The following is a 23,603-nucleotide window of genomic DNA, read 5'->3' as shown; positions in this document are numbered from 1 at the left end:
CCATATTTTCGAATATTTACTCCAGTTTTTGATTTCCTATGCACTGAACCGCAGATAATTTATAATTATAACTTAGCAAGCCGTAAGGTCAATTAAGTTATAAATGCTGCTAGCTTTTTGCCCAAACAACCGAAAAATAACAAAATGGTGAAACTGTATATCACAATTTGATTAATTTTTCAGATTTTTGTTTTATTGTTTTGAGAATGCTTCAGTTTCTATTTTAATTTGATGGATTAAAATGTAACTTTTCTTCCTGTCTCTCTCAAAAAAATGGTAAACATGGCCTGGATTCGGTAATTTTCCCTAATTCCCTTACTCAGTGGACATCCCGCACTAGAGTTTCATGGATAAAAATCGATTAAATTTTAGTTTTATTGCAAGTGTCTTTAAAAGGGAAAAATAATCACTTATAATCAATTAAAAATGAATTATATTGCTATTATTTAAAAAAGCATTAAAATCAGTTGCAACTCGATTATAATCGATTTTTTTTTTCACTTTTAAAGATCAAGACAATGAAATTCCATTAAAATCAATTTTTTTCCTCTTTATTGAGATGCGAATTTCAACGCAAACATAGTCTTTTCAATGTTTTAAACAAAAGTTACTTGTTGTTCAATTTCTGCGCAACTTTGATCTGTGTAACTGTTTTTATGTTACTCAAATTTTCAATTTTGTCACCTACCTCAACTTAACCTAACTGTCTTCTCCCGCCAGAACCAACCTCCCTTCTCTCCACCGATAGAACCAACCCTGTCTCCCACCCAGGCTCAGGTGGGAGGGGGGTGTTTCAGGTGGGGGGAGAGGTTCAGGTGTGAGCGGGTTATGGTGCAGGTGGGGATTGTTCAGGCCAGGGGGCGGTTGGTTCAGGTGGGGTTTCAGGTGGGGAGGGGGGTTGGTTCAGGTGTGGTGGGGGGGGGGGGGGGGGGGGGTGGTTCATTAGGGGTTTGCAGTGGTGGTTCAGGTGAAGGGTTTGGTTCAGGTGGGGGTGGGGGTTAGTTCAGGTGAGGAGGGGGTTGGTTCAAGTGTGGTGTGTGTGTGTGGGGGGGTTCCAAGGGGTGATGGTAATTCAAGTGTGGGGGGGGGGGGGTGTAGTTGCGGTTGGTTCAGGTGGGGGAGGGGTGGTTCAGGTTGGAGGGTTCGGTTCAGGTGTGTGGGGGAAAGGGTCATACGTTGGGATGGGGGGAGAAGTTGACGGAATTGTTTTGCAAATTTTTGCGCGGCGCGAAACAAAAACAAAGTGGAAAAAAATGAGTTTTCTACATGTTAATGAGATTTTCTACATGTTATCTAATCCATTATATTGGATTTCAAGTAAATTTTAACGCTTTCTGTTTTTGTGGGGAAAAAGGTCTTAAATCTATTTTAGTTCAATTTTGTGTCTGAGCGCAATAATTTGAACCACAAAAATCCATTTTAGACAATAATTTTTACTTTTAAATATGGGATCTTAACAAAACCAAAACAAAGATGAAAAAAGTCTTTTAAAGAAAAGTATAATGACCTTTTTCACAGCGCAACTCTTGGTGATATTATTAAGCCCAACTCATTGTAGTTTGTAAGTTTACGTCTGCAGGAGAGTAGATGTCAGAAAGACGACGTCAGAGCGCTCACAGTCGGTCAAACAAAAAAAACTCAGATGAACAGAGACTGCTAGCGATCAGGGCCGCAATTGATGTCAATGGAAGATAATGCGCTAACTTCATTCCTCACAAGTATCACGAAAAAACTTTCAATTGCTTATTGAAAAAGAGTCCGGCAAACAATAGTCAGGAATAAAGCAGCTACATATGCTAACAAATTGCCAACGCAATGCAGTAAAAGTGGCATCAAATACAATTAGACACAATTTGGCAAGTAATAGTTTGAAATATAACAAATTGAAGGCATCCACGCTAACTTTGCATCAAAAAAATTGGAAAGCATAAAGCCACTTTATGTATAAATTATGCGATTCCAGAAAAGCGAGATTTATTGAAATCGAAAAAAATCTGAGTTTTTTCAATTTCAATAAATCGCACCACTTGCGATACAACATAATCATAGAAACTTGCGATACAAAACATTCACCAATTAACACAAAAAATCGCACCGCTTCGTACCACTTGCGATACAACACAATCATAAAAAAATGGTGAAAAAATACTAGATGAACCAAAATTTTCGTATAACTTGATGAAGGACACCTAGCGCCCAGCTAATGCTGGATGTACGTGTTTGATATTTTTAAATTTATTATACTGATGCGGTAACAAATACGTTATTTCAAACATTGAACTTTGCCCTCAAAACCATAGTTGTTTCTCTAATAAATTCAACGAGATGTGTGAAATTTTGAGATTTTGGAATTTTCCATGAGAAAACAATTCTCTTAAAATAAATTAACCTCTTCTGTAGGAAAAAATTGTACAACCGCTTCTTTCGATTAAAACTTTCAGTTGATTCGATAGGATAGTTTTTAAGAAAATTCAAAAAATTTCTTAAAAACGATTTAAGTCACTCCGAAATCCGTAGTTATTTTCTGCTAAAAACAGGTCGTGGCAGGTTAAGTAGAAAAAACTCATAAATTGGGTTTATCGATTGAACACTTATTTTGACAAGTGGGACGGTAGTTTTCAAGTAGCCTAAACAAATTCCAAAAAATAGTCAAAGTTTCAATTGTTTGAAAAACAACAGTTTTTAAAAAAAAAACTGGGCGTACTAAAATAAAAAGGTAATCTTCGAACAGCGTGTTATGTCGATTGAACCTATGATTTTATACTTGGCAGAATAGTTATCGAAAAGTCAGAAATCTTCAAAAAACCGTCAAAAATCACAATTTCAACTTTTCTGATTGTCATAATTTTTTGTGTCACAAAACCTTGGTGGTAGTCGCGGATCGAAAAAACCTCAAACAACCCATTCTTTGAATTGAACCCAACATCAGATATGGGACGGTATTTTTCGTTTAATTTAAAAAAATTTCAAAAAAAACGCTCAAAAGATTAAAAAAACTGACTTTTCCAAGGACGATAACTGTTTGTGTGTAAAAATTGGGAGTTACCACTTATGTAAAAGAGATAAGATTAATTTGTTATTTAGATTGAACCCTAAAAAAACACAATTTTGACTTTTTCCAGGGCCATAACTTTTTGTGTGGAATATATTTGGGCGTAGTCGCGTATGCAAAAGAGTTTCCCACAACCCGTTGTTTAGATTGAAACCAACATCCCAGATATGGGCGGGTATTTTTTGGTAAAATTCATAAAACTTGAAAAAAAAAACGCTCACAAAATTGACTTTCCGAGGACAATAAATTTTTGTGAAAAAAGCTTGATAATGCAGGGTAGTTTCTCACTACACGTTCTCTCCATTAAACTCACAATTTCAGGTTTGGTAAGCTGGTTCTTGTGAAAAACCAAAAAACTTTCCAAATCCACTATTTATTTAAAAAAATAAGTTGATTTTTGAGAGAAAAAAAATCGATAAAATAATCCTCCCAGACATTTTCGTAGACAAAATGGTAACGCAAAAAGAGACCAGACGAGTATGCAGACTCACAAAGGCATACGCGGTCTTCCTATAAATGTCACTTTTTTGAAAATCAGTAAGGTTTTTGAGAAAAAAAATGAAAAATCTAATCCTAAATATTATCAAAATACCAGTTTTTATCGCAAGAAAATCCAGGCAAACATGCTAGGCAAAAAAATTTAAATTAGAAACTGAACATATTTAAGAAGCGGCAACAAGGCCGAAAATAATTAAGCAGACACCAATTGAGCAGAAAAAAAAACGGATTTTGTATAAAAAAAACTTTAAAAAATTTGAAGTCCCCCTTAAACTAACCTGTAGTAACTAGTACCCACCAAGTAGTTATTAGTAGCTAAGTACCCACCCAGCTATTACCCACCCATAATTGATTCAATTGATTTTGTTTAACTAGTTGTTAACCCGAAAAAAGTATACATTCCAATCTGATAATGTAATTATTTTTGTTTGTTTAAAACTGATGATTCTTTTTCGGTTCACCCGATGAATTCAAAATGCATCAACTCTGTTAACTTATTACTATTCGAATGTATTCGAATCAATAAGTCGTAAAGAGGCTATCAATTAGCCATAAAGGGGTCCCAAAATGGCACCAATATTTGCGACTTAGGTTAGAAAAAGAATAGTCGTAGTATAACACCAACGCTCGCTAAAGTCCGCAAGTGTAAAAAATGCTCGAGTCAAAATTACAGGATGTCACGCAACTAGTGCCTTCTAGTTAAATCTCCAGAGATTCCGTAAAAAAGAACAAGATTTTTATCTGACCAAATCAACGATTTTGTTCTAACTTGAGCTGAACCGGCAAAAGTAGAAGAGAAACAACACAATTCTGACCCAAATATCTTCCAAATTAAAGGACTTTCAGAGCTCACTGGGCAAGTACACGAACAAATGGAGGCTGATAAAAACGAGGTAAAAAAAGTTTTGAAGCACCTGGGAGTTGATTGCAAAATGAAAGAAACCCGTCAACTTGTGAAAGCCAAAGAAGGGTACACGCCACCTGCTCTCGTATCAGTTAAGAACATGTGGACTAAAAGTTTGATACTAGCCTCGCTATCAAAAATGCAGTCGCATGAAAAGCATCTGTTTTTCAATGCAGACCTCTCCACAGATGAATTGAAACTTGAAAACCTTCATTGCTTAATTGCCGCCGTTTAATCAATGCGAGTTTTAAATGGCGGTACTTGATAAACGAAGGTGCGTCACCCAGAAACTTGCGAATACAGAATAAGAAACTACTTAAGAAAAAAGACGACGAATTGAAACACATCAACATATATCAGTTTTCAAAAAAGCGAATTCGAGACTTTCCGCAGACCTTACAGAAAATCAAATCGACATCTGCTGTTTTGTGGCAAGCTGGCTCAAAAAAACTTATAATGGAAGTGTGCATATCCCAAATTACACTCAGTTGAGACATGATCGCACGAAAGAAAATTCTAGAGGAGGAACAGGCGGCGGAGTTGCTGCATTCGCGAAAAACAGTATCGGGACTCTCAGTTTGAAGCACAAATCCTAGATACATCTACGCTGTAATCTACTACCCACCTTCAATCAACCTGAAGTATTTATTTGAGAGTCACGATGCTATACTTGAAACTTATTCACACCCACACTTCGTGATCCTAGTGATTTCAAGGATTTTGATCATCGTCAACTGGAATCGGCCGTTGGCCTGACATCAGGTTTTCCCTGAATTACCTATGGCAATACCAAACTGGGCTATATATTCTTGTATGGAAACCAGAATTTATCAAAGAATGGGTAACACTGCAGACAGTGTTGAAATCGGATTAATTTACTTTCATTAAGACACCACACGAACCAATCCCTATTGTAAGAAAAGTAGCTCATAGGTTGAGCCCTTGGTGCTTTTGATTTCACACCCCTGTATAGTTTCGTGAACGATAACGAAGCTGCTAGGTGTATATTGAATACCCAAAAAATCTTTATGGACAGTGCTACCCACGCAAATCAGTCAATATGAGCTATAACGATCTAATTTATGAGTCCACTGGTGAAATAAATCCTACCGAAAAAATCCAAGTATCACTAACGACGGAAATAAAAACAAGCTGAAGAAGCAAAAAAAATGAGCACCTTTTCATCTACCATCTCAAATCAACCAAGAATACAAAAAGATCTGCCAAATGGAGAAAATACATCATAATTCTCGCGAGTAAGAAAAAGAGGACGACATCATCGATACCTTTCAACGCGAATGAAATCAATGACTCATACTGGACATCATGGGGCATGATGTTCCCAAAAATTCATTAAACAGCGTATATCACTGTCTACGGCTTACACAATACTAAATCTAGAGCTTCTGAGCACGATGGAACTCCTTACTGGGTAGTATAGCAGAATTTTCATAGTATATCAGAACCGATTCAGAACCAATTTGTGCTTAGAGCAAGCAATCATCTGGACGTTTTTAGGCTGGCACTCCAAGTCCAGAAATTATTAAAGTTACTAACCTGGAAAGGCTGTGACCGATTTCAGTTACTCTTATACTTGCCCAAACTTTTGAAGAGATAGTTTATGACAAGTTTATCGAAGTATCGTACAACTCCTCTTTAAGCACAGATGAATTCGGTATCAGAGAAATCAGAGAAAAATCTTGCTCTTAAACTCATGGATAATTGGAAAACTCTCGAGATGTCCGGCTCAGACAATTTCGGATATTTTCGGTAGACTAGAGCAAAGCCTTTGATAAAGTCCCGTGCAATCTGATCCTCACACGACTTAAAAACTTGAATCCCTTTTTCAATCCATTTGTTGTAAGCTCAGTTAGTTAAATCATTCCTATCGAATAGGAGGAAGTTTGTAGCAACAAAAACTGAAACTCATTGGTGAAATCAATCAATTGGGATGTCCCCACGTGGTCTGAGCTTGATGCGCTGTGCTTTAATGTGTCCTACGACGCATTTAATATATAATACTGATTCCTAAATTGTGAAACTTGCAGACGATGCTTACCCTACCAATGGAGGCCGAGATCAGAGTGACAACACATTAATAGCTATTACAAGTACACATGATTAGTGCACCAACAACAACCCGGGTCGTGGATACATCCTTTTCGAGGAGCCCCGGATCACCACGCAAGTGGGAGCAATGTATCCCTTTATGGTTAACGCCATGGCACGGGTCGAAGGCCTGGTCGAGGTCGGAAAGAAAGTGGAACAGCAGCAGTGTTTTTGTCTAACAGGGGCATGGTGCCAGCACATGACCCCTGTGAGCTTATCTTAGCTGGCGACTTGGAGACGAACCCAGACCCGGCTTGCGACAGCTGTCGCCGGACTCTGAGGTCGGACATCACCCCCCTTGTGTGCCACGAACAGGGGTGTAGTGCGGTCTGCCACAAACAACTCAGTTGCAGTGGTCTGAGAAGAGGCAGCACAGACTCTTGGAGCTGTCTTGCCCACGAAGAAGAAGAAGCCGCCCTGACCCGAAGGACGCAGGGAAGACAGGAGCCCCCGGGCTTCGAGAGGAGCGAGAGAGAGACAGTGTGCAGTAGGTGCTGAAGGGCGCTCAAAGCTACCGCCGGTGTGCAATGTGCTAAGGAGCATTGCACCAGTATGTGCCACAAGAAGACCGCCTGCAGTGGCATCAGTACGTACTCGAGCGACAAGTGGCGCTGCAACGCGCACAGGAAGGAAGCAACAAGAGAGACGGTTCCCACTGAGACGCTGGCGGGCAGAGCGGTGGAGCAGCTGACCCAGAGAGAGGCAGACAGCACGCGCGTGAAGAGGCCATGTAGTCAGTGCAAGAGAACCATTGCCTCGAACACAGCACCAGTGACGTGTTCGGAGTGCAATACCAGCTGCCACAAAGGGTGCGTCGCCAGACTTGGGTTCAGCAGAGGACAAGTAGACTTCTTTGTCGAAAACCAGTACTGGATGTGCAGCAGCTGTGCAGAGAGAAGGAGTAGCAGACGAGAGCCCAAATCGGAGACGTTTGTGCCCCCCGTTGAGCCGTTGCAGCGGGAAGGAGCTCATAGCCGGCCCAAATTCAGGATCCTGCAGTGGAACGCGGACGGGGTGAACACGAAGACGTCGGAGCTTGCGGCCAGGCTACAGGAACTGGACATCGATATTGGGCTGGTACAAGAGTCCAAGCTGGCCAAGAAGAACCAGACACCGAGGATCCCGGGCTACTCATGAATCAGGAACGATAGAGCAGATGGCAGAAACGAGGTCTTCTGTCTTACATCAAAGAAGACCTGTAGTACGAGACGAGAGAGAGCTGGAACCAACAGAGAGGGAATGTGGAGTCCAGTTCCTTCCGCGTGAGAGTGAGCAAGCGGAAATGGATGACTTTCTTCAACGTCTATGTCCCCCCCCCAACAGAGACACGGGAGAGGTGGAAGTTCTGGTCCTTAGCCAGCTGCCGACTGGGAACACTTGTTTTTTAGCCGGAGACTTCAACGGGCATTCAGTGCTCTGGGACACTGTACAGCTGAGTGACAGCCGTGGAGAAAGAATTGAAGAGTGGATAGCGGAAACGATCTCATCTGCAGCAACGACGGGACGAGCACGTGCACCATCAGTGCCACAGGAGTTAGGAGCACCCCGGACCTTTTTCTGGCGCCTTCTTCGATGGCCAGCAGAGTGTTCTGGAACGTGGGAGACGACATGGGATCGTACCATCTGCCGATCACGATAGAATTGGAGTGTGAGGTCAACACCACGAAACCGGGAGAAGCGCGTCCACGGTGGAAGAGCAGGGGAGTTGACTGGGCAGTTTTCAGCAGCGAGGTGGAGCGACGTGCGGAGGAGTTTTCGACCTCGCATAAGCTGTGCGTGAGAGTGAAGACGTTCAACGAGATCCTGAGAAGTGTGGCAAGAGTCGTTGTCGGGAGGACAAAGCCACGGAAGACGAACAGAACACCAATGACACCGAGAATCAAGACGCTGGTGAAGAAAAGGAATATGCTCAGAAGAAACGTGAAAACGAGAAGAGAGGAGTGGCTAGAGGCATGCAGAGAGACTAAAGAGGCCTTCAAGGAAGAGAGAGAAGAAAAGTGGATAGAGTACCTTGACGAGCTGGTGCAGGATCAGGACTACAGCAAGATGTGGAAAGTTGTAGGTTCGCTGAATGGCAAACCAGACTCTACCCCAGCCAATGAGGCGATGCTGCATAATGGGAAAACCATCACCTCTAATATGAAGAAAGCGGACATCTTTATGAGCCACTACAGTGGGATCAGTCGCCTCAGCTTCAGCAGGGAGGAGAGAGTCAAGAATCGCCTGTTGAAGACGTGGCTGCGTGCGCCTACGCTAGACGAAGAAAGCACCGCCGACTTTAGCATGGAGGAACTCAAGAGAGCGATCAAGCATATGAAGACGCAGGGAACAGCGGGTCCTGACGACATCCCACCGACTTTTCTTAAAGCATTGGGCCAGGAGGCGAGGAGTGAGCTCTTGACTCTGTTCAACATGTCCTTCAACACGGGGAAGTGTCCTCAGGAGTGGCAGAACGCAGTCATTGTCCCCCTCTTGAAAGCCGGCAAGCCCAGTAGCAAAGTCGCCTCCTTCAGACCAGTCAGCCTGACCTGCATCGTCAAGACTTTGGAACGCATGATTGCAGCTAGAATCAGCTAGTTGGTAGAGACGAACAACTGGTTTAGCGACAGTCAAGCTGGGTTCCGCAGAAGTAGAAGCTGTGAAGATCAAGTGATCAGGATGTCGCAGTCCGTGAGCAACGGCTTTCAGAAAAAGAAGCCAGAAGAACTGTCATGGCCCTGCTCGACTTCTCGCGGGCGTATGACAGAGTGTGGAGGTAGGAGTTGTTGCTTACCATGTTGGAGAAGGGCGTCCCGCGGAAGTTCCTGCGCTGGGTTGCTGGTTTCCTCCAAAACAGACAAGGCAGAGTCCTGTTTGCCAACTCCCTCAGCAGACACAGAACCATCAGACAAGGAGTGCCGCAGGGGCCTGTGCTGGCCCCACTCCTTTTTCTGTTCTTTATCGACCCTCTCACTTCGGTCATCCCAGCAGAAGTCTTGTCGGCTCTTTCGCAGACGACGTGTCGGTGCGGGCGACGGACTGGTACAAGGAAGAGGCGGGTCGGAGAGTGCAGCAGACGGTGGACAACATAGTGAAGTGGGTTAAGGAGAAGAAAATGCTCCTCAACACTGAAAAAGGCAAGACGGAAGTGACGTTCTTCGCAGCCGGTTCGGTGGACGCCAAATGGATCCCGAAGATCATCCTGTACGATAAGGAGATGGAGTTCAACGCGAATCCGAAGTTCTTGGGCGTCACCATGGAGAGGACATTGTCGTTCCAGCAGCACGTGGACGCAGTGGTGAAGACGGTGGAAGCCAGATGCAAGGCTATTGCAGTTCTAGGTGCGTCGGACTTTGGCTGGAAGACGGAGCAGCTCAGAAAGTTCTTCTTAGCCACGCAGAAGAGTGTTATGGATTACGCCGGCCCTGGTTGGCAACCATGGCTCTCCTCCACGCAGATGGACCGTCTCGACCGAGCCCATAACAAGGCACTGAGACGCGTGACTGGTCACGCGTGCTCCACACCAATAGAAGCAGTCCGCCTTGAAGCTAATGTGCAGAGCTACCAGACTACTAGCAGGAGACTGACAGCGATCTCCTGGGAGAAAGTTAAGAGAGCTCCGAAGAAACACCCCAGAGAAGTGGCGAGTCGCCCCGGGCCCCCTCACCGTTTAGCCCGCAGTAACTGGAGAGCAAGCGAAGAGGACTGCGGATCAGCTACCGGAGGAGTTGGAGAAGAGAGAAGTCTTGAGTGTGGAAGCCCCCCCTTGGATAGAAGAGAGACAACGGTGGACCGCCTTTCCCAAGCTGATGGGAGAAAATAGAAGCGACAACAGTGTAGAGAAGGCCGTCAACACTATCAACGACAACTGCCCTGAGTTTGTGATCTACACGGATGGCTCCGCGGCGGAAGGAACCAGAGACGGCGGATCTGCAGTTGTAGTAACGACAGGCGACCCCCGCGAGCCAGAGGTGGTACAGGAGATCAAGATCAGAGGACGCACGCTAACCTCCTCTTACGAAGAAGAGCGAGAAGCCCTGCAGGAAGCAGCGAAGTGGATCGAGACGAACACGAGAGCAGGGAACAACAAGGTCATGACTTGCACAGACAGTCAATCTCTAGTTGAGGCCATTTCGAACAGCTCCAACATCAGGTCCTCCCTTAACCGCGCTGGAGCACACACGATCATCCAATGGGTACCCGGACACGTTTCCATACCCGGCAACGAAATGGCAGATAAATTGGCAAACGAGGCAGCCAATTCCAGAGAAGAAGAACTGATACCGGTCTCACTGAGTTGCGCCAAATCCTGTATCAAGAGAACCATGAAGGACGGAGACCCCTCTCACCACAGGATAGCGGCCGTGTACTCCAACCATTCCAGAGTGAGAGACAAGGAGGCTACCAAAACAAGGAAGGACGCGGTTCTGCTAGCAAGACTACGGTCAGGCCACTGCATGGCCTTCTCAGCTTACAAGAACCTGATGGACCCGATGATAGACCCCTCTTGCAGACGATGCAACCAAGATAGAGACACTGTTGAACACTGGCTAGACTGCCCTGGCACCGCAGCTACTAGACAGGAGTTATTTGGAACCATCAACACCGACCTTGGCTTTCTTACCCGATACCCGACCGAGACGTTAACGTTGGCAGCAACGACATTGCCAAAAAGCATTACCCGCTGACGTATATCATATTCAACAACAACAACCAACAACAATCTTTGCTCAATCAGTCAAAGTTGAAACAAATTCAACTCACGCTGAGCTCTCACACTATCACATAAGTTGCGGGAATTGAAGTTTCAAATGAACTAAAAGTTCAGGGAAACAGACTGAGTTTGGCACTACATTTTTGAAAGACGGTTAAAAGAGAGCATCTAGTCGGCTCTGTCTTCTCTCGAAACTGAAACATCTTGGCTTGAATAAATCTGAAATTGACACTACACAAAATACTTGTGACTCTGGTCTTGTATTCGGTGCCTGAAAAATTTCAAGTCCCTGAAAATTTACTCGATCATATTGACTCAAGTCTACCGTAATTGAAACTTTTGCACCGAACTAACAATTTGTTGCTGAAAAGGATAAAGAAAGTTCTCCATTTCACGGGATTCAAATCAATTTCTTTCCAGTACTTCACCAACACAAAACTCATATTGTGAAACTAAACTAAGAACGGTTGCTTACAGGTACTATTTCAAAAAACCAAGTATCTCGCGTGCTTTACCGATAGATATTTGAGAAAATACACGATGTAGCGCAAACTATCCTGGCTTTATCAATTGTATGTTACTGATAAATGTAATACAACTTTCTTCCTTTTTCGTTGATTACATTATGCGCAACACTAATTCAATGCTGCTACCCATCAGAAGGTTGTAAAAGTTAAGCATAGCCAACACAGTTAGAAAATTGTCAAGAAACGCATGGAAACAAAAAAACTGCCTCGTTTTTTGGAAAAAGTTCGAAACTTTTCATACAGCTGGGAATTCTTAAAATTAAACAACACTTTTGAATTTTTGAGTCATTCACGTTTTGTCTCACAATTTCCGCTTTCTTAATTGGAGAACTTAATTTGGCTTTATTCTATCGATTGAATTTAAATTTATCTGGAAAAGAAATCAGAAGTCAAACAACAAAAAAGTAGAAATTAGCGTAAGCAAAATCAAAAACGCTTTTCCGTTTTTCCTAAAACAAAGAAAATCAGCTCGGCTTATATAAGTATCTGCATTGCGTTTATTGACGCTTGAAAAAACTTCCTTTCTTCGCCTGTACATTAACAATGACGTTATTATTATTATGTGACAAATCTGCACTACTTGCCTATCAACCGACTACTCTCTTTTTTACCATTTCATTTTACCATTTCGTAACACACACAGAAAAAAGCAAAACCGAGTTTTGAAAAACAAGGAGAGTGTAAAATTTAGTCATAAAAGTAAATAAGATCTGAAAAAAGCGGACTGCTGGATATGAAGCACCTCCGCAACTTCAGAACGAAACTTCAGTATGTGAATGAATTATCTTCATATCTAATTTCTGATACTGATTACAGTTTGCAATGAGTACGCTTTGACAAGGCTCATGAAAAAAGTTATTAAATAGCCAAATAGCATTTCAACAGTACACACACTGAGTTGGAGCACAAAATTCTTTAAAATCATAAAAAAAACCCAAGCAGAGGCAACCAAACAGACAAAGCATAGCCAACAGGCAGTTGGAAAAGAGTCAATGAACGCAGGTAAACATGAAAAATAATGACCTTTTTTTGAAAAATCTAACTTTCGAATTTCAGACAAAACAGATGCCGTTCAAGCTCTTTGAATTTCAAGAACAGTTTACGATAGACACTTTTTTGATAAAATTAACCCAATTTGAGATCACTGGATCAATAAGTAAATTTTTTATTCCACTGGGAAATCTAAAAATTACATTCCATTTTCGAAACTAGAAGTCAATCACATTTTTTTGTGACCTTACTATTTTGCTGTTCGAATGAAATGAATTGAACTTAAACGAAATCACTTTTTTTACGCTGAACAATTCAGGGGCGGTTTTAGGGCCGGGGCGGACGCCCCCCCCTCAGGGATTCGACTCCCTGCCGACCCAAAGGGTCCCCCCTTTGAACTATTTTCAGATATCCATTTTTGGTTGACGGACCCTAAAATTTTTCAAAATGCGCCAATATATACTAATTTTGAGGGGGGAGTGCGCGCCTTAAAACGCCTTTTTGCGGCCAAATCAGGGACTTTTTAGTGCTTTGGGAGAGCTCGGAAAACCAACTTGGTCGACCTAAAAAAAAATAAGGTCTTTTGAAATCCATTTTTGAAAATCCCCCCCCCCCCTCGAGAAAATCCTAGATCCGCCCCTGAACAATTATTATACTTTTTCATTCCTTATCTCTTTTAATTCCTGGATTTACCAATTCCTGTAAAAAAGGCTAAAGACAATTTTTATTTGAATTTTCGGATTTCAAAATATTGACAACAGCGAATATGGAATATGCAATTTAAAATATGCACTCAAGCGGTCTGTAATTGCAATCGATCAACAGACGGATGATGAGAGATGAGACAAGGATGTAGAAAAAGGGTCAATTTCTTGGATCATAAACAGCACAGCACAGGAAACCTTATGATTATATGGCGGCACGCATCAATTTAATAGCCATGCTACAACGGAACACATTTCATATTATGAAACCACCAACGAAAAAGCGCTCCAACTCCGGTCTTTGCCTAGCATAAATTTCTCCCATCTTTTACGCATGTATGTGGGGGCAAGTTTTGACAAGGTTCCCGGTGCTAAAGATTAATATAGAAAACAAAAATAGAACTTTCTGATTTGCACTACGCTTTTACAAATAAATATTGCCCGAACAACAACTGAACAAGTTAACATTTTGGATTTATAACTTAACTAAATTTCATTTATTTTTGACATCATAGCAGCTCGACTACCAAACTTTGATTTATTCATCTAACTCTTGGTATTTCAAAATACTGCACAAACTTAACACATTTAGAACTAATTATTCTGAGTCTAAAGAAATGAACGCACTTTTTTCTAATTTCAGTGTTTAGCGTATAAAGAAAAAGGCAGTCTGATTGCTTTTAGGGTGAATGTCTTAACGATGAATGGAATGTTACAAACAGCAAGTAATAAATAAATACTCAACTTAACGAATGGAAAATTAGATCAAGAAACAAAATAATTTTTGTACCCTTGTGAATGCCCGATTGAACTAAGCAAATTTTTATGAACGGAGCAATATCTTCAACTGAACAATAAATACATACAAAAACTACAAAGCAAACATAAACTAAGCAAAGGTCTGTAAAGCTCAAAAACTCAAAAGGATCCTTCCTCGAGAAAAACACCTTAAATATGATGTATACTGCACAGGTTTCCTACATAACTTACTCCATTGCATTACATACGAAAGCACGAAAATGTAAAAGGGCCTAATTTGATTAGAATATCTGATTTATAAACACAACGGAGCCAAAAACACTGCAAATGACACAGTCACCTTTCTAGAGCTTGGCTGTGTTAAATTAAACCGTACAAATCATCGCGTTATAAATAGTATTCCATCCAGGGGATATCCGCTGAATTTTTTGCAAGTTTTCAATTATAATTGACGACTCTTTTAAAAGCTTAGTTTGTCATGATATGAGCTGAAATCTGATGAGTCACTTCCAACGTTTTTCGACAGATGCCCAGAATTGTGGCTCTCCTGCGCAGCATTTTGTTTGCATTCAGAACAAATTTGAAGCCGACTTTTCTGGACCCGACTTAGGGAAATAAAAGATGCGCCGGTCTATCCGGGGCTCAACATATTGATGAGTTTGTATGGACATGATCAGCTCCATGATCCGTAGATCCATGACGCACACTTCCTAATCTCTGTGAGGACACTCGATGTCTTCCCAGGGACCCCATGTGCGGCTGTAGAATAGGTCCCGCAGCTGTGTACTTTTTCAGGAGAGAGTCCAACTGCTCGTATAGTGTTCTGAACGGAGGCCGCCTCGAGGGCTGAAAGTTCCAGCACTCCTCCATTACACCGTACACATCTTCTGGGATGACTCTGGTTCCGCAAACACGATCTAGAACTCCACCGTTTGTGACGAAGTCTACAATGCATTGCAATTCTTTGTCTGAAACATTTCAAAATTGCCTTACATATTTGACACAGAGGTAAAGCGCAGCTCCGCATCACTTGCGATAAGACGAAAGCATAGCAAATCAAGCTATGAAATAGACAGTGAGATGGAAATAACAAAGTCGAAAAAAAACTTGCAAAACATCAACGCTTTTTTTGAAATATTTTCTGAAAAATTCAATCTCAGAAAAACAGACGAGAAAAAAAACCACTAGCATTAAATAAGCTTTGAGTTTTTTCGAGCGTTTAAAAGCCGACAACACGTGGCTAGACACCAATGATCCGAAAACAAAGAATGCCAAAGGATCTTGTCAAAAAAAATCAACAAAAATAAAAATAAAAGCACTTGATAAGCAATACAACTTACCGTAGTATGGTTGCATGGCGAATGTGAACACCTCCCAGAGGAGCACTCCAAAACTCCACACGTCGCTCTGCCTACTGTACCTTCCGATTGACAGTGCCTCTGGGGCCATCCAGCGCATGGGAACCACTCCCTCACTGGGTTCCAACATGAGAAACTCACAGCCGTCTTTCAGCTGCTTGCTCAGGCCGAAGTCAGTGATCTTCACCACAAGACCCTCGCCCACCAGACAGTTCCTGGTGGCCAGATCACGATGGATGTAGTTCCTCTCAGACACATACGACATGCCTAAAAACACTACCTTAAGAACACTTATGATAAAAAACAATTGATACTTGCAATGTTAAAGAAATACCCCTTAATACCAAATATCCTTAGACCAGCAGAAAAAAAATCAAAATATAAAATCAGTTAGCATTTTAAGTATTTTACACCATTACTTACCATACATAAATGTTTATGAAGAGAATTGAACAAAAACTACTGATTTTTTGAAACTTTTCATCTTTTGAGCATCTAAATCATCTGTCGCCTTCAAGCTCATAATAAATTTTTCATTCTACTGGGATTTCGGAAAATAAAAACTCAATATTTCTTTCGCTTCATTTCCTTTTTTGTTATTAAAGAGCTCCATTTTCCTTCCATTTAGCCAACAAAAAAAACTCGAAAGCGCCAAAACATAAATTTGACTGTCAGCATCTAAGAATAAACAAAACACGCTAAAAACCACACGACCTAAATAAATGAACACTTGATTCATTTAAACAGAGGCGAAACGGAGAATACTTGCGATACAACACAAACGTAGAAAAACAAAAGACGAAAAAAAATTATATGTTGAAAAAAAACTTGAACCAAAATTTTCGTATAATAGGGGCCCAGCTAAAACTGGAGGTACGAATTGACAGTGAATGAATTTGCTATACTGATGCGGCACGAAAAATAAGATTTCAAAAATTGGACTTGGTCCAAAACTTGATGCTCTACTAAGCGAGATGAGTAAAAAATTTCGAGATAATCAATTTTCCCAAGGAGATAAAATTTCTCTTACAAAAAACTAAGGAGTCGCCGCTTCAGCAGGAATCATTATCGCAACCGGTTTTTCAATTGAAAATTTCATCTCAGATTTGATTGTGTAAATTTTAGGAAAACTCAATCTTCTAAAAACGGTCAAAGTTTCTAAAAAAAAACAGTCAAAAGGATTTCAAAAACCCAAAACTTCTTTTCTGTAAAAACTTCTTTTCTGTAAGATGTGAAAGCGATTAAAAACATCTTGAGAATTGGCACGCCAGTTTTCCAATAATTTCGACTTTTGAAGGCCATAATTTTATTCTTAAACAAACTGGGCATAGCCACTGATAAAAGTAGTTTTTCAACAACCTGTTGTTTCGGTTAAAACTGTGATATCAGATTTAGCAGGATAGTTAGCGAGAAAAGTAACGGTCAACAAATCAACATTTGACATTTCCGAGAATCATATCTTTTTGCGTGAAAAACAGGGCGTAGCCGCTTGCACAGAAAGAGTTCACTCAACCTGTATTTCGATTGAACCCAAAGTCTCAGATTTGGGAGAGTAGTTCTCGAGAAAAGCCAACTTAAAAAAACAAGCGCTCCAAAAATCATAAGTTTGACTCTTTCCAGGGTCATAACTTTCAAGAGTATTCGCATAAGCAAATGAGCTTCACACAACCCATTTTTTGAATTGAACCTAAAGTCTCAGATATAGCAGGGTAGTTTCGAGAATATTCACAAAGTTTAAAAACGGGCCAAAAAATAGAAATAAAAAAAATTGACTAATCCGAGGGCCATAACTTTATGCGTGAAAAAATGTAGTCCTAGCCGCTTAAGCAGGGAGCTTTTTCATCTATTCATTGAAACTAAAAAACTTTTGAGCGGGATAATTTTCGTGAAAACGAAAAAAAACGAGTATAAAAGGAGATAGGGGAGTAAGCTTTCTTTCAATTTATACCCTTTTTTAAAATCAGTGGAAAATTCAGAGAAAAAAAAATTTTCCACTAAATTCGGAAATAATTTTCCGCTCAGAAGCATAGCTGAGCTTCGCAAACACTTGCGAGAACACGACCAAAAAGCAGCTCTATCAAGTGAAATAGGAAAAAGCAACTTGAGTCTCACGCACTAACCACTCGGCCACGGGAGCTTAATTTCACCAAAAACTAGCGACTAATAACCAAGCTACCTATGCTAATAAATTGCCAGTTCGATACCGCGAAAGGGGCATCAAATACAAAAAGCGAAAATTTTACATGTAAAAATTTGGAAAGAACAAAGCCAAATTATGTATAAATTATGTATTTCAGTAAAAAATGCAAGATACAGTGAGTTGGAAAATTTCTATTAACTTTTCTCGGTTCAATTAATGAATAAGAAATGCATCAACTCCGTTAACTTTTTAGTAATAAAATGTTAAAGCACATATGCCATTATACTGCTACCGCAGCCTATCGATTTAAAACTGCCACCAAAAGTGGCACTTTTTTTTGCGACTTAGGTCGGAAAAAAAGAAGGTTTGTACAATACACTCGATTCGAATGTGTAACAATGAAAAAAAAAAGAAATTTCAACAAACCGATTGGTTATCATGCACCCAACTTGAAAAGTGCGGAGGGGAGTGTTAAAATTTTGTTTCACTTTGCAAACACAAACGTGCTTCGCAAACACTTAGATGTAACAACTAAGCCGACAACAAGTAAGCAGACAAATAATTGGTCGGCATTTTATTTGAAACAGAATATTTTCCGTTTGGAAAAAAACAGGCCCTGGTCAGATTCGAATACAGGACCTTTGCCGTCCCAGGCATATTCGTTACCTAAAGGCTAAGTTGGCCGGGAACGCTTGTAAGTTTGAACTCATTATGAAACAAGATACAGGTGATTCTGTTAAAAAGTTGTTAACCGGAAAGTCTATATTCCAGTTTAATAACGCCTGCTAATCGCAAGCGTTATAAACACTTAAAACATCATTTCACTGCTTATCACTTTCCGATGGAGTAGGTAAAACTATTACCGGATGCAACTTGCTGACTGATCATAAGAAGATCGGTTGGGGTCAATTGTCGTTTGGTTCCATCTGATGATCCACCACCAGTACACGAGGCCAGATACTTCCTCAAATCGCCATACTTCATGTAGTCCATCAACATGCAAAACGGTTGTCCCTTCGAGCATACTCCTCTCAGTTTAACAATATTGGGGTGACTAAAGTTAGCCAAGAGTTGTGCTTCGTGTTGGAATGACCTTTTAGTTTCCAGTGACCTGACATCTTTTAGCATTTTAACAGCGACCTCCATTTTTTTCTCCGGATTGTTTTTATCTGTCACATCGGCGTGAAATACTTGTCCAAAGGCACCTGTACCCAGGTCAGACTTGTACTGAATTGAATTTCTGTCATACTCCAGTCTCGGATCAATTTGGCGCAGTGTCTGGTGATTCACTCTACTGAAGGTATTAAACATTGTCGGAGGCTCCGGACAGTCGTTCGTAGGAAAGCTGAAAAAGCCGAATTCTGATCCGACTGAGGGCGAAGTTCGCAACGCGTTCATTCCTCTTTCGCTACCCGCATTACTCGTGAACGAATCATGTCGCGTAGACGTTGGGTTGCTATGAACACTATGCCTATTAAAATTGATGCTTATCGAATGGGGTACTCCCATTGGCTGCTGCTGTCTGTTAGGTCTCACTAATTCCGACAGCAGATTGCCGGAATTGCTAGCCTGGTTTCTGTGAGCACCATGGAGTGATGGTTTATCAGCTTCTTTGTCCTCGTATTTTGGGTTCGCATGTAGACGCACATTTGCTGTATTGAGCAGCTCGGGAGACACAGGCACGAGCGATATGCGAGAGGCACGTTTGTAGTACACAAAGGCAATCGTTGCAACTAAACAAAAAAAACCCAATTCGATATTAATGTTTTTAGGGCAATTGTTATAAGCAAATTTCCTTTTTTCTTATCCTTGGAGCAAACTTGCATATTCAAGCTGAACGCAAAAAGCCTTAAAACGGTCAGGCTGTATAGCTTCTTATACAGATTGTGCTAAAAAAATATTATTTATCGAATGAATTCGAAGTTCAAATTTACAAAGCATGCAATTTTATCATTCGTTTATTAAAAATAAGACAAATAGATTTAAGCTTAATAAGGATGGCCGGTTAATGTGCAAGTAGCTCAGATGGTTACGACCACACTGATTGAAAAAAGAAAAATTTTTGACTGAAAAATTTCTTTTGGGCTGCGGAATATCCTTTTCAACTAAAGATCAATTGGTAACTCACGCAACATGAGGATAATAAATGCCAAGAGGGGCGTGGCATAGAGGAGCTTCCTGTCAGTCAGGGGACTGTCCTGTCTCCAGCTTCCAATTCCCGGCAAAGAGGCCACGTCCCCTCCGGCAACTATCCTGAAGTCTAACGAACACCGCACAACAGAACAAGTCTCAAACTCTAGTTCATTCCCTTTACCCACAAAGCACCCTGGATGGGTGAGATTCTTCGTCAATGCATGTCTGCAGTAATTCCTGTCAAAGTCACTTGATGGCGGCATAAACTCATTCAACTTGTTGTAAAATTCAGATTGCTCGGCTTCAGCCCAACTTTTGCACTGACGCCCAGTGATTGTGATGTTCTTCTTGTGGGTATAGCGCCACAAGCTAGGTCCGCCATCCCCATTCGATGGTTCAGGCGAACAAGGTTTGGAGGGAAATTGCGTTTTAAAATTAAACTTCGCGGTACAATGCTCAGGATTCAGTTTTTCGTCAATGGCTAACCTTTTAACAAACTCTCTAGGGCAAAATTGTTGCCAAGAGACCAAATTCTCTTTGCAAAAATAGCGCGGTCGAGGCACGTATAAAGTACGGAAGAACTTATTTTCTTCGACATCATGGTCGTAGCAAGTTTCGTCGGTGAACATATATGAGCAAGTCAAGTTCCGAGTAAACTCCTCGCAGAGAGATGTCATTACATTGGCAAACTCACTCAATAAACTTTTTGCATCTAGTATTACATCTCGATTTATTTTGGGAGTCAAGTAATCAGCTGCAAAAATATGTTTGCAAAATTTATTTTCGGCCACGCATTCATTCTGATGAGTAGAGAGCGTTTTGCCTTCATTCGAAGTTGGAACTGATTTTGTTAGAAAGCTACTTAAAGGCTTGTTTTGAGGCCACAATGAAACGGAATGTAAATAACACGTCGAGTTACCTTTAGACAACTGGTTTTCAGCCAAATCATACCCCTCGCATACTCTGTTTGAAATTGTACAGCTCACATTAATGCACTGTTTATAAGGCAGAAAGTCGGAAGAGACCACGAGTTTCGTCTTCCCAGTAAAATCCCTCATCTCGAAAGACTCAGAAGCTAGGAAGCGCTGACAAAACCATTGGATTTTAGGCTGAGGATACCCTTCGAATCCAACTTCCATTTCTATTGCAGTGTTGTTCATTTTGAAAATGACTTCACTTGGACTGAATTTGGCTTTTTCGTAAGCTTTCAGCTTCACGGCCTCATTAATCACTACTTTAGGACTTCTGTCCGTAATGACTAAATCAAACTTCAGCTCACACGACCTGTCCACTCGTGGGATCTTCAGGGTGATGTCAAAATAGCCCAACTCCTTGTTCGTTGAAGTCTGTTCTTTCCTGATCTCTGTGAAAAAATAAGTAACTTGTTCTGCACAACTTTCACCTCTCACCTTATTATTCATACGCATAACATTAGGCAATAGAGGGAGTCGCTGTGACCAGTTACTGTTGAGCTTATCCCAGGTGACTTCGTTCTCTATAGAGCCATTCACTTTTTTGATAATTATGATGGGCAATTTTTGGGTTGTGTCGATGGGCATTCTTATTGTCCAATTGTATTCAAATGTTGACCCAACCATTAAATGGAATGTTTCATTTCCGCGTTCAGTTCTGGGTGGCTTGATCACTTTCCAGGAGATTCCAGAGACTACGTGGTCAGTTTTACTTTCAGTGTGGAATGCGAGGAGTAATATAGCAAATAATAAGGCCGAGAGAAGATGATTGGAAGCTGGATTGCAAGGCATGATTGTCATTTACAACATTAGATGGAAACGGTGTATCGAATAAAGGCTTGTAGAAGATATGTCTGGAAGAGTGTTAGAAACAAAGATTAGTATTAACATTAATCAACGTTTTAGTTACGAATTTTAACTTCCAAGCCAGTGCTTCCGTGAAAACTGACTACCAGTTTTGGTCAATTTATAGTTTTAAGTAAAGAACTCGAATCAGAATGTTCAAGTTTTCAAAAACAGTTCCAGAGATCCATTAGAGGAAACAATTTATCGGGCGGCTTCTTAGGTTTGACCAGACTTTTTAGTAATTCCATTGATTCGTGACATGCGGGAACAAGCTGCTATCACAACATGTGCGCCATAACAAACGTCAATAAATCTCAGCTGGTTAAAATCGACAAGTTTATGTTTCGCTATCTGTTCGCAAAATTGACGTGTTAGTAGCCATTGCTTCTGAAAACATAAATTTTGCATAATTAGGACAAGTCAAGAAATCAATACCGTAACCCCCAACTAAAAATTGGTTTAGGCATAATTTAAACACAGGTAATGAGGTTAAGTAAAATATTTTCAAAATTTATAGTTCGATTTCTCAATAAATGAATATTTTAGTTTCGGCGTTTTGAAGCTCCGTCAATCTTATTTAAAAAAGCATTGTAATAAAAGCGTGAATAATTATTTCGGGTAAAGGCTACGGTAAACATATCGGTCGCATCTCTATGTAATTCAAAAAAGTTTGCCACCCACACAATAACGGCTTTCGGTACTCCTTATTTCTTGAAAATGTACAAATTTGGCTTCCCTGCTCAGGTGTTTTGACAACGCAGAAGAAACCTATTTAACTAGGAAAGGAAAAAATGACCGATGTTTAAATGACAACCGGTAAGGAGTGATTTATGCGTGTTTGTGTTCCATTCGAAATCAACCATCAACCACAATGCTGTCTAAGCTTGGAGCTACTGAATGGAAACGGTGGTACTAAACGACAAGTGCAACAAAACGCGCGCCGAACTCATTCATAAAATCAAATGAACTGTACCAATTGCAATGAAAACACATCAAAGCAACTGGGAATCACAATTAAATAATCCATTAAGAGAAGTCCACTACGCAAATTACGGCTAGCTGTTTTTTTACTCTATTGGAATGATGGAAATAATGGTCAGTAGGAAGAGACTTGCAATAAAAAGCTCAATTACGGAAATGAATGGAGAGCAATGCTACCACTTACCACCAGTATCATATCCACTGGTTTATTTATCCGCTGAGAAGGCAAACGCTAAAGACTGTACAATTTAGGCCATTTTACTTGAAGCAAATTTTTGTTACTTAGCAAACAACTGGCTTTTGACTTCCTCGCCGGAGAAACGCGTGGAATTAAAATCAATAAAATTTAAACCGAAGGAAACTGCGCGGATGGAGCATGAGCAATTCAATGATTAAGAAAAGTTCAGCTGATACCAAAAATCTGTGCAAATTCATATGAAAATTCCAGACTAGGAATTGAATTCAATGCTTCTTTGAATTCGAAAAAGCATATTACCAACTAATTGCTCTAGCAATTGGAACAATTACATTACTCTGGCAGATACAAGAAATGGCAGTTGGGGAAGTGTTAATGTTAACTGTATTAGTCCATAATAAGCGTTATTCATGACAATGCACCACTTCTGATTGGCATCCGTTTATAACATCAGCCAGTTTTTGAAATGCATAAATTATAAAGATGAAAAATGCCTTCAACCATGTTTTACTTTTCAACTTTCCGAAACATCATTTGGAGGCTTAAATTTTATAAAAACGCCAATAAATAGTGAAGAAAGATCATGAAATTCAAATATTTTTCAAAAAAAGTTTTCAAATTAATCAAATTTCACGACTTCATAAGGAACACTATTCGGCTTGAAGTCCCTAATTTTACGATTTGGCTTGAAGTCCCGTCGGCTTGATGTCCGGCACTCCAATTAGCTAGCCTCAATTCAATT

The 23,603-nt window shown here is 40.7% G+C and overlaps 2 protein-coding genes across 2 annotated transcripts; one reads left to right on the top strand and one right to left on the bottom strand.

The window, feature by feature from the left end:
- Positions 1 to 9,221: 9,221 nt before the first annotated feature.
- On the top strand, positions 9,222 to 11,230 carry LOC134844855 (uncharacterized). The gene is made up of 3 exons (XM_063861671.1): positions 9,222 to 9,318; positions 9,557 to 10,149; positions 10,217 to 11,230. The coding sequence occupies exons 1-3, from the start codon at positions 9,222 to 9,224 to the stop codon at positions 11,228 to 11,230; spliced, it is 1,704 nt and encodes a 567-aa protein (XP_063717741.1).
- Positions 11,231 to 13,485: 2,255 nt separating this feature from the next.
- On the bottom strand, positions 13,486 to 23,088 carry LOC134843707 (muscle, skeletal receptor tyrosine protein kinase-like). The gene is made up of 4 exons (XM_063859945.1): positions 19,863 to 23,088; positions 18,598 to 19,467; positions 15,577 to 15,861; positions 13,486 to 15,204 (listed from the first exon to the last, which is right to left on the bottom strand). Exons 1-4 carry the CDS (start codon positions 21,637 to 21,639, stop codon positions 14,879 to 14,881), a joined length of 3,258 nt encoding a protein of 1,085 aa, XP_063716015.1. The 5' UTR covers positions 21,640 to 23,088; the 3' UTR covers positions 13,486 to 14,878.
- Positions 23,089 to 23,603: the final 515 nt, after the last annotated feature.

The sequence above is a fragment of the Symsagittifera roscoffensis genome, chromosome 4 (genome assembly GCF_963678635.1).
Source record: "Symsagittifera roscoffensis chromosome 4, txSymRosc1.1, whole genome shotgun sequence".
NCBI lineage: Eukaryota > Metazoa > Xenacoelomorpha > Acoela > Convolutidae > Symsagittifera > Symsagittifera roscoffensis.
The sequence above is the reverse complement of the archived record's forward strand: the minus strand, read 5'-3'. Positions and strand labels throughout refer to the sequence as shown.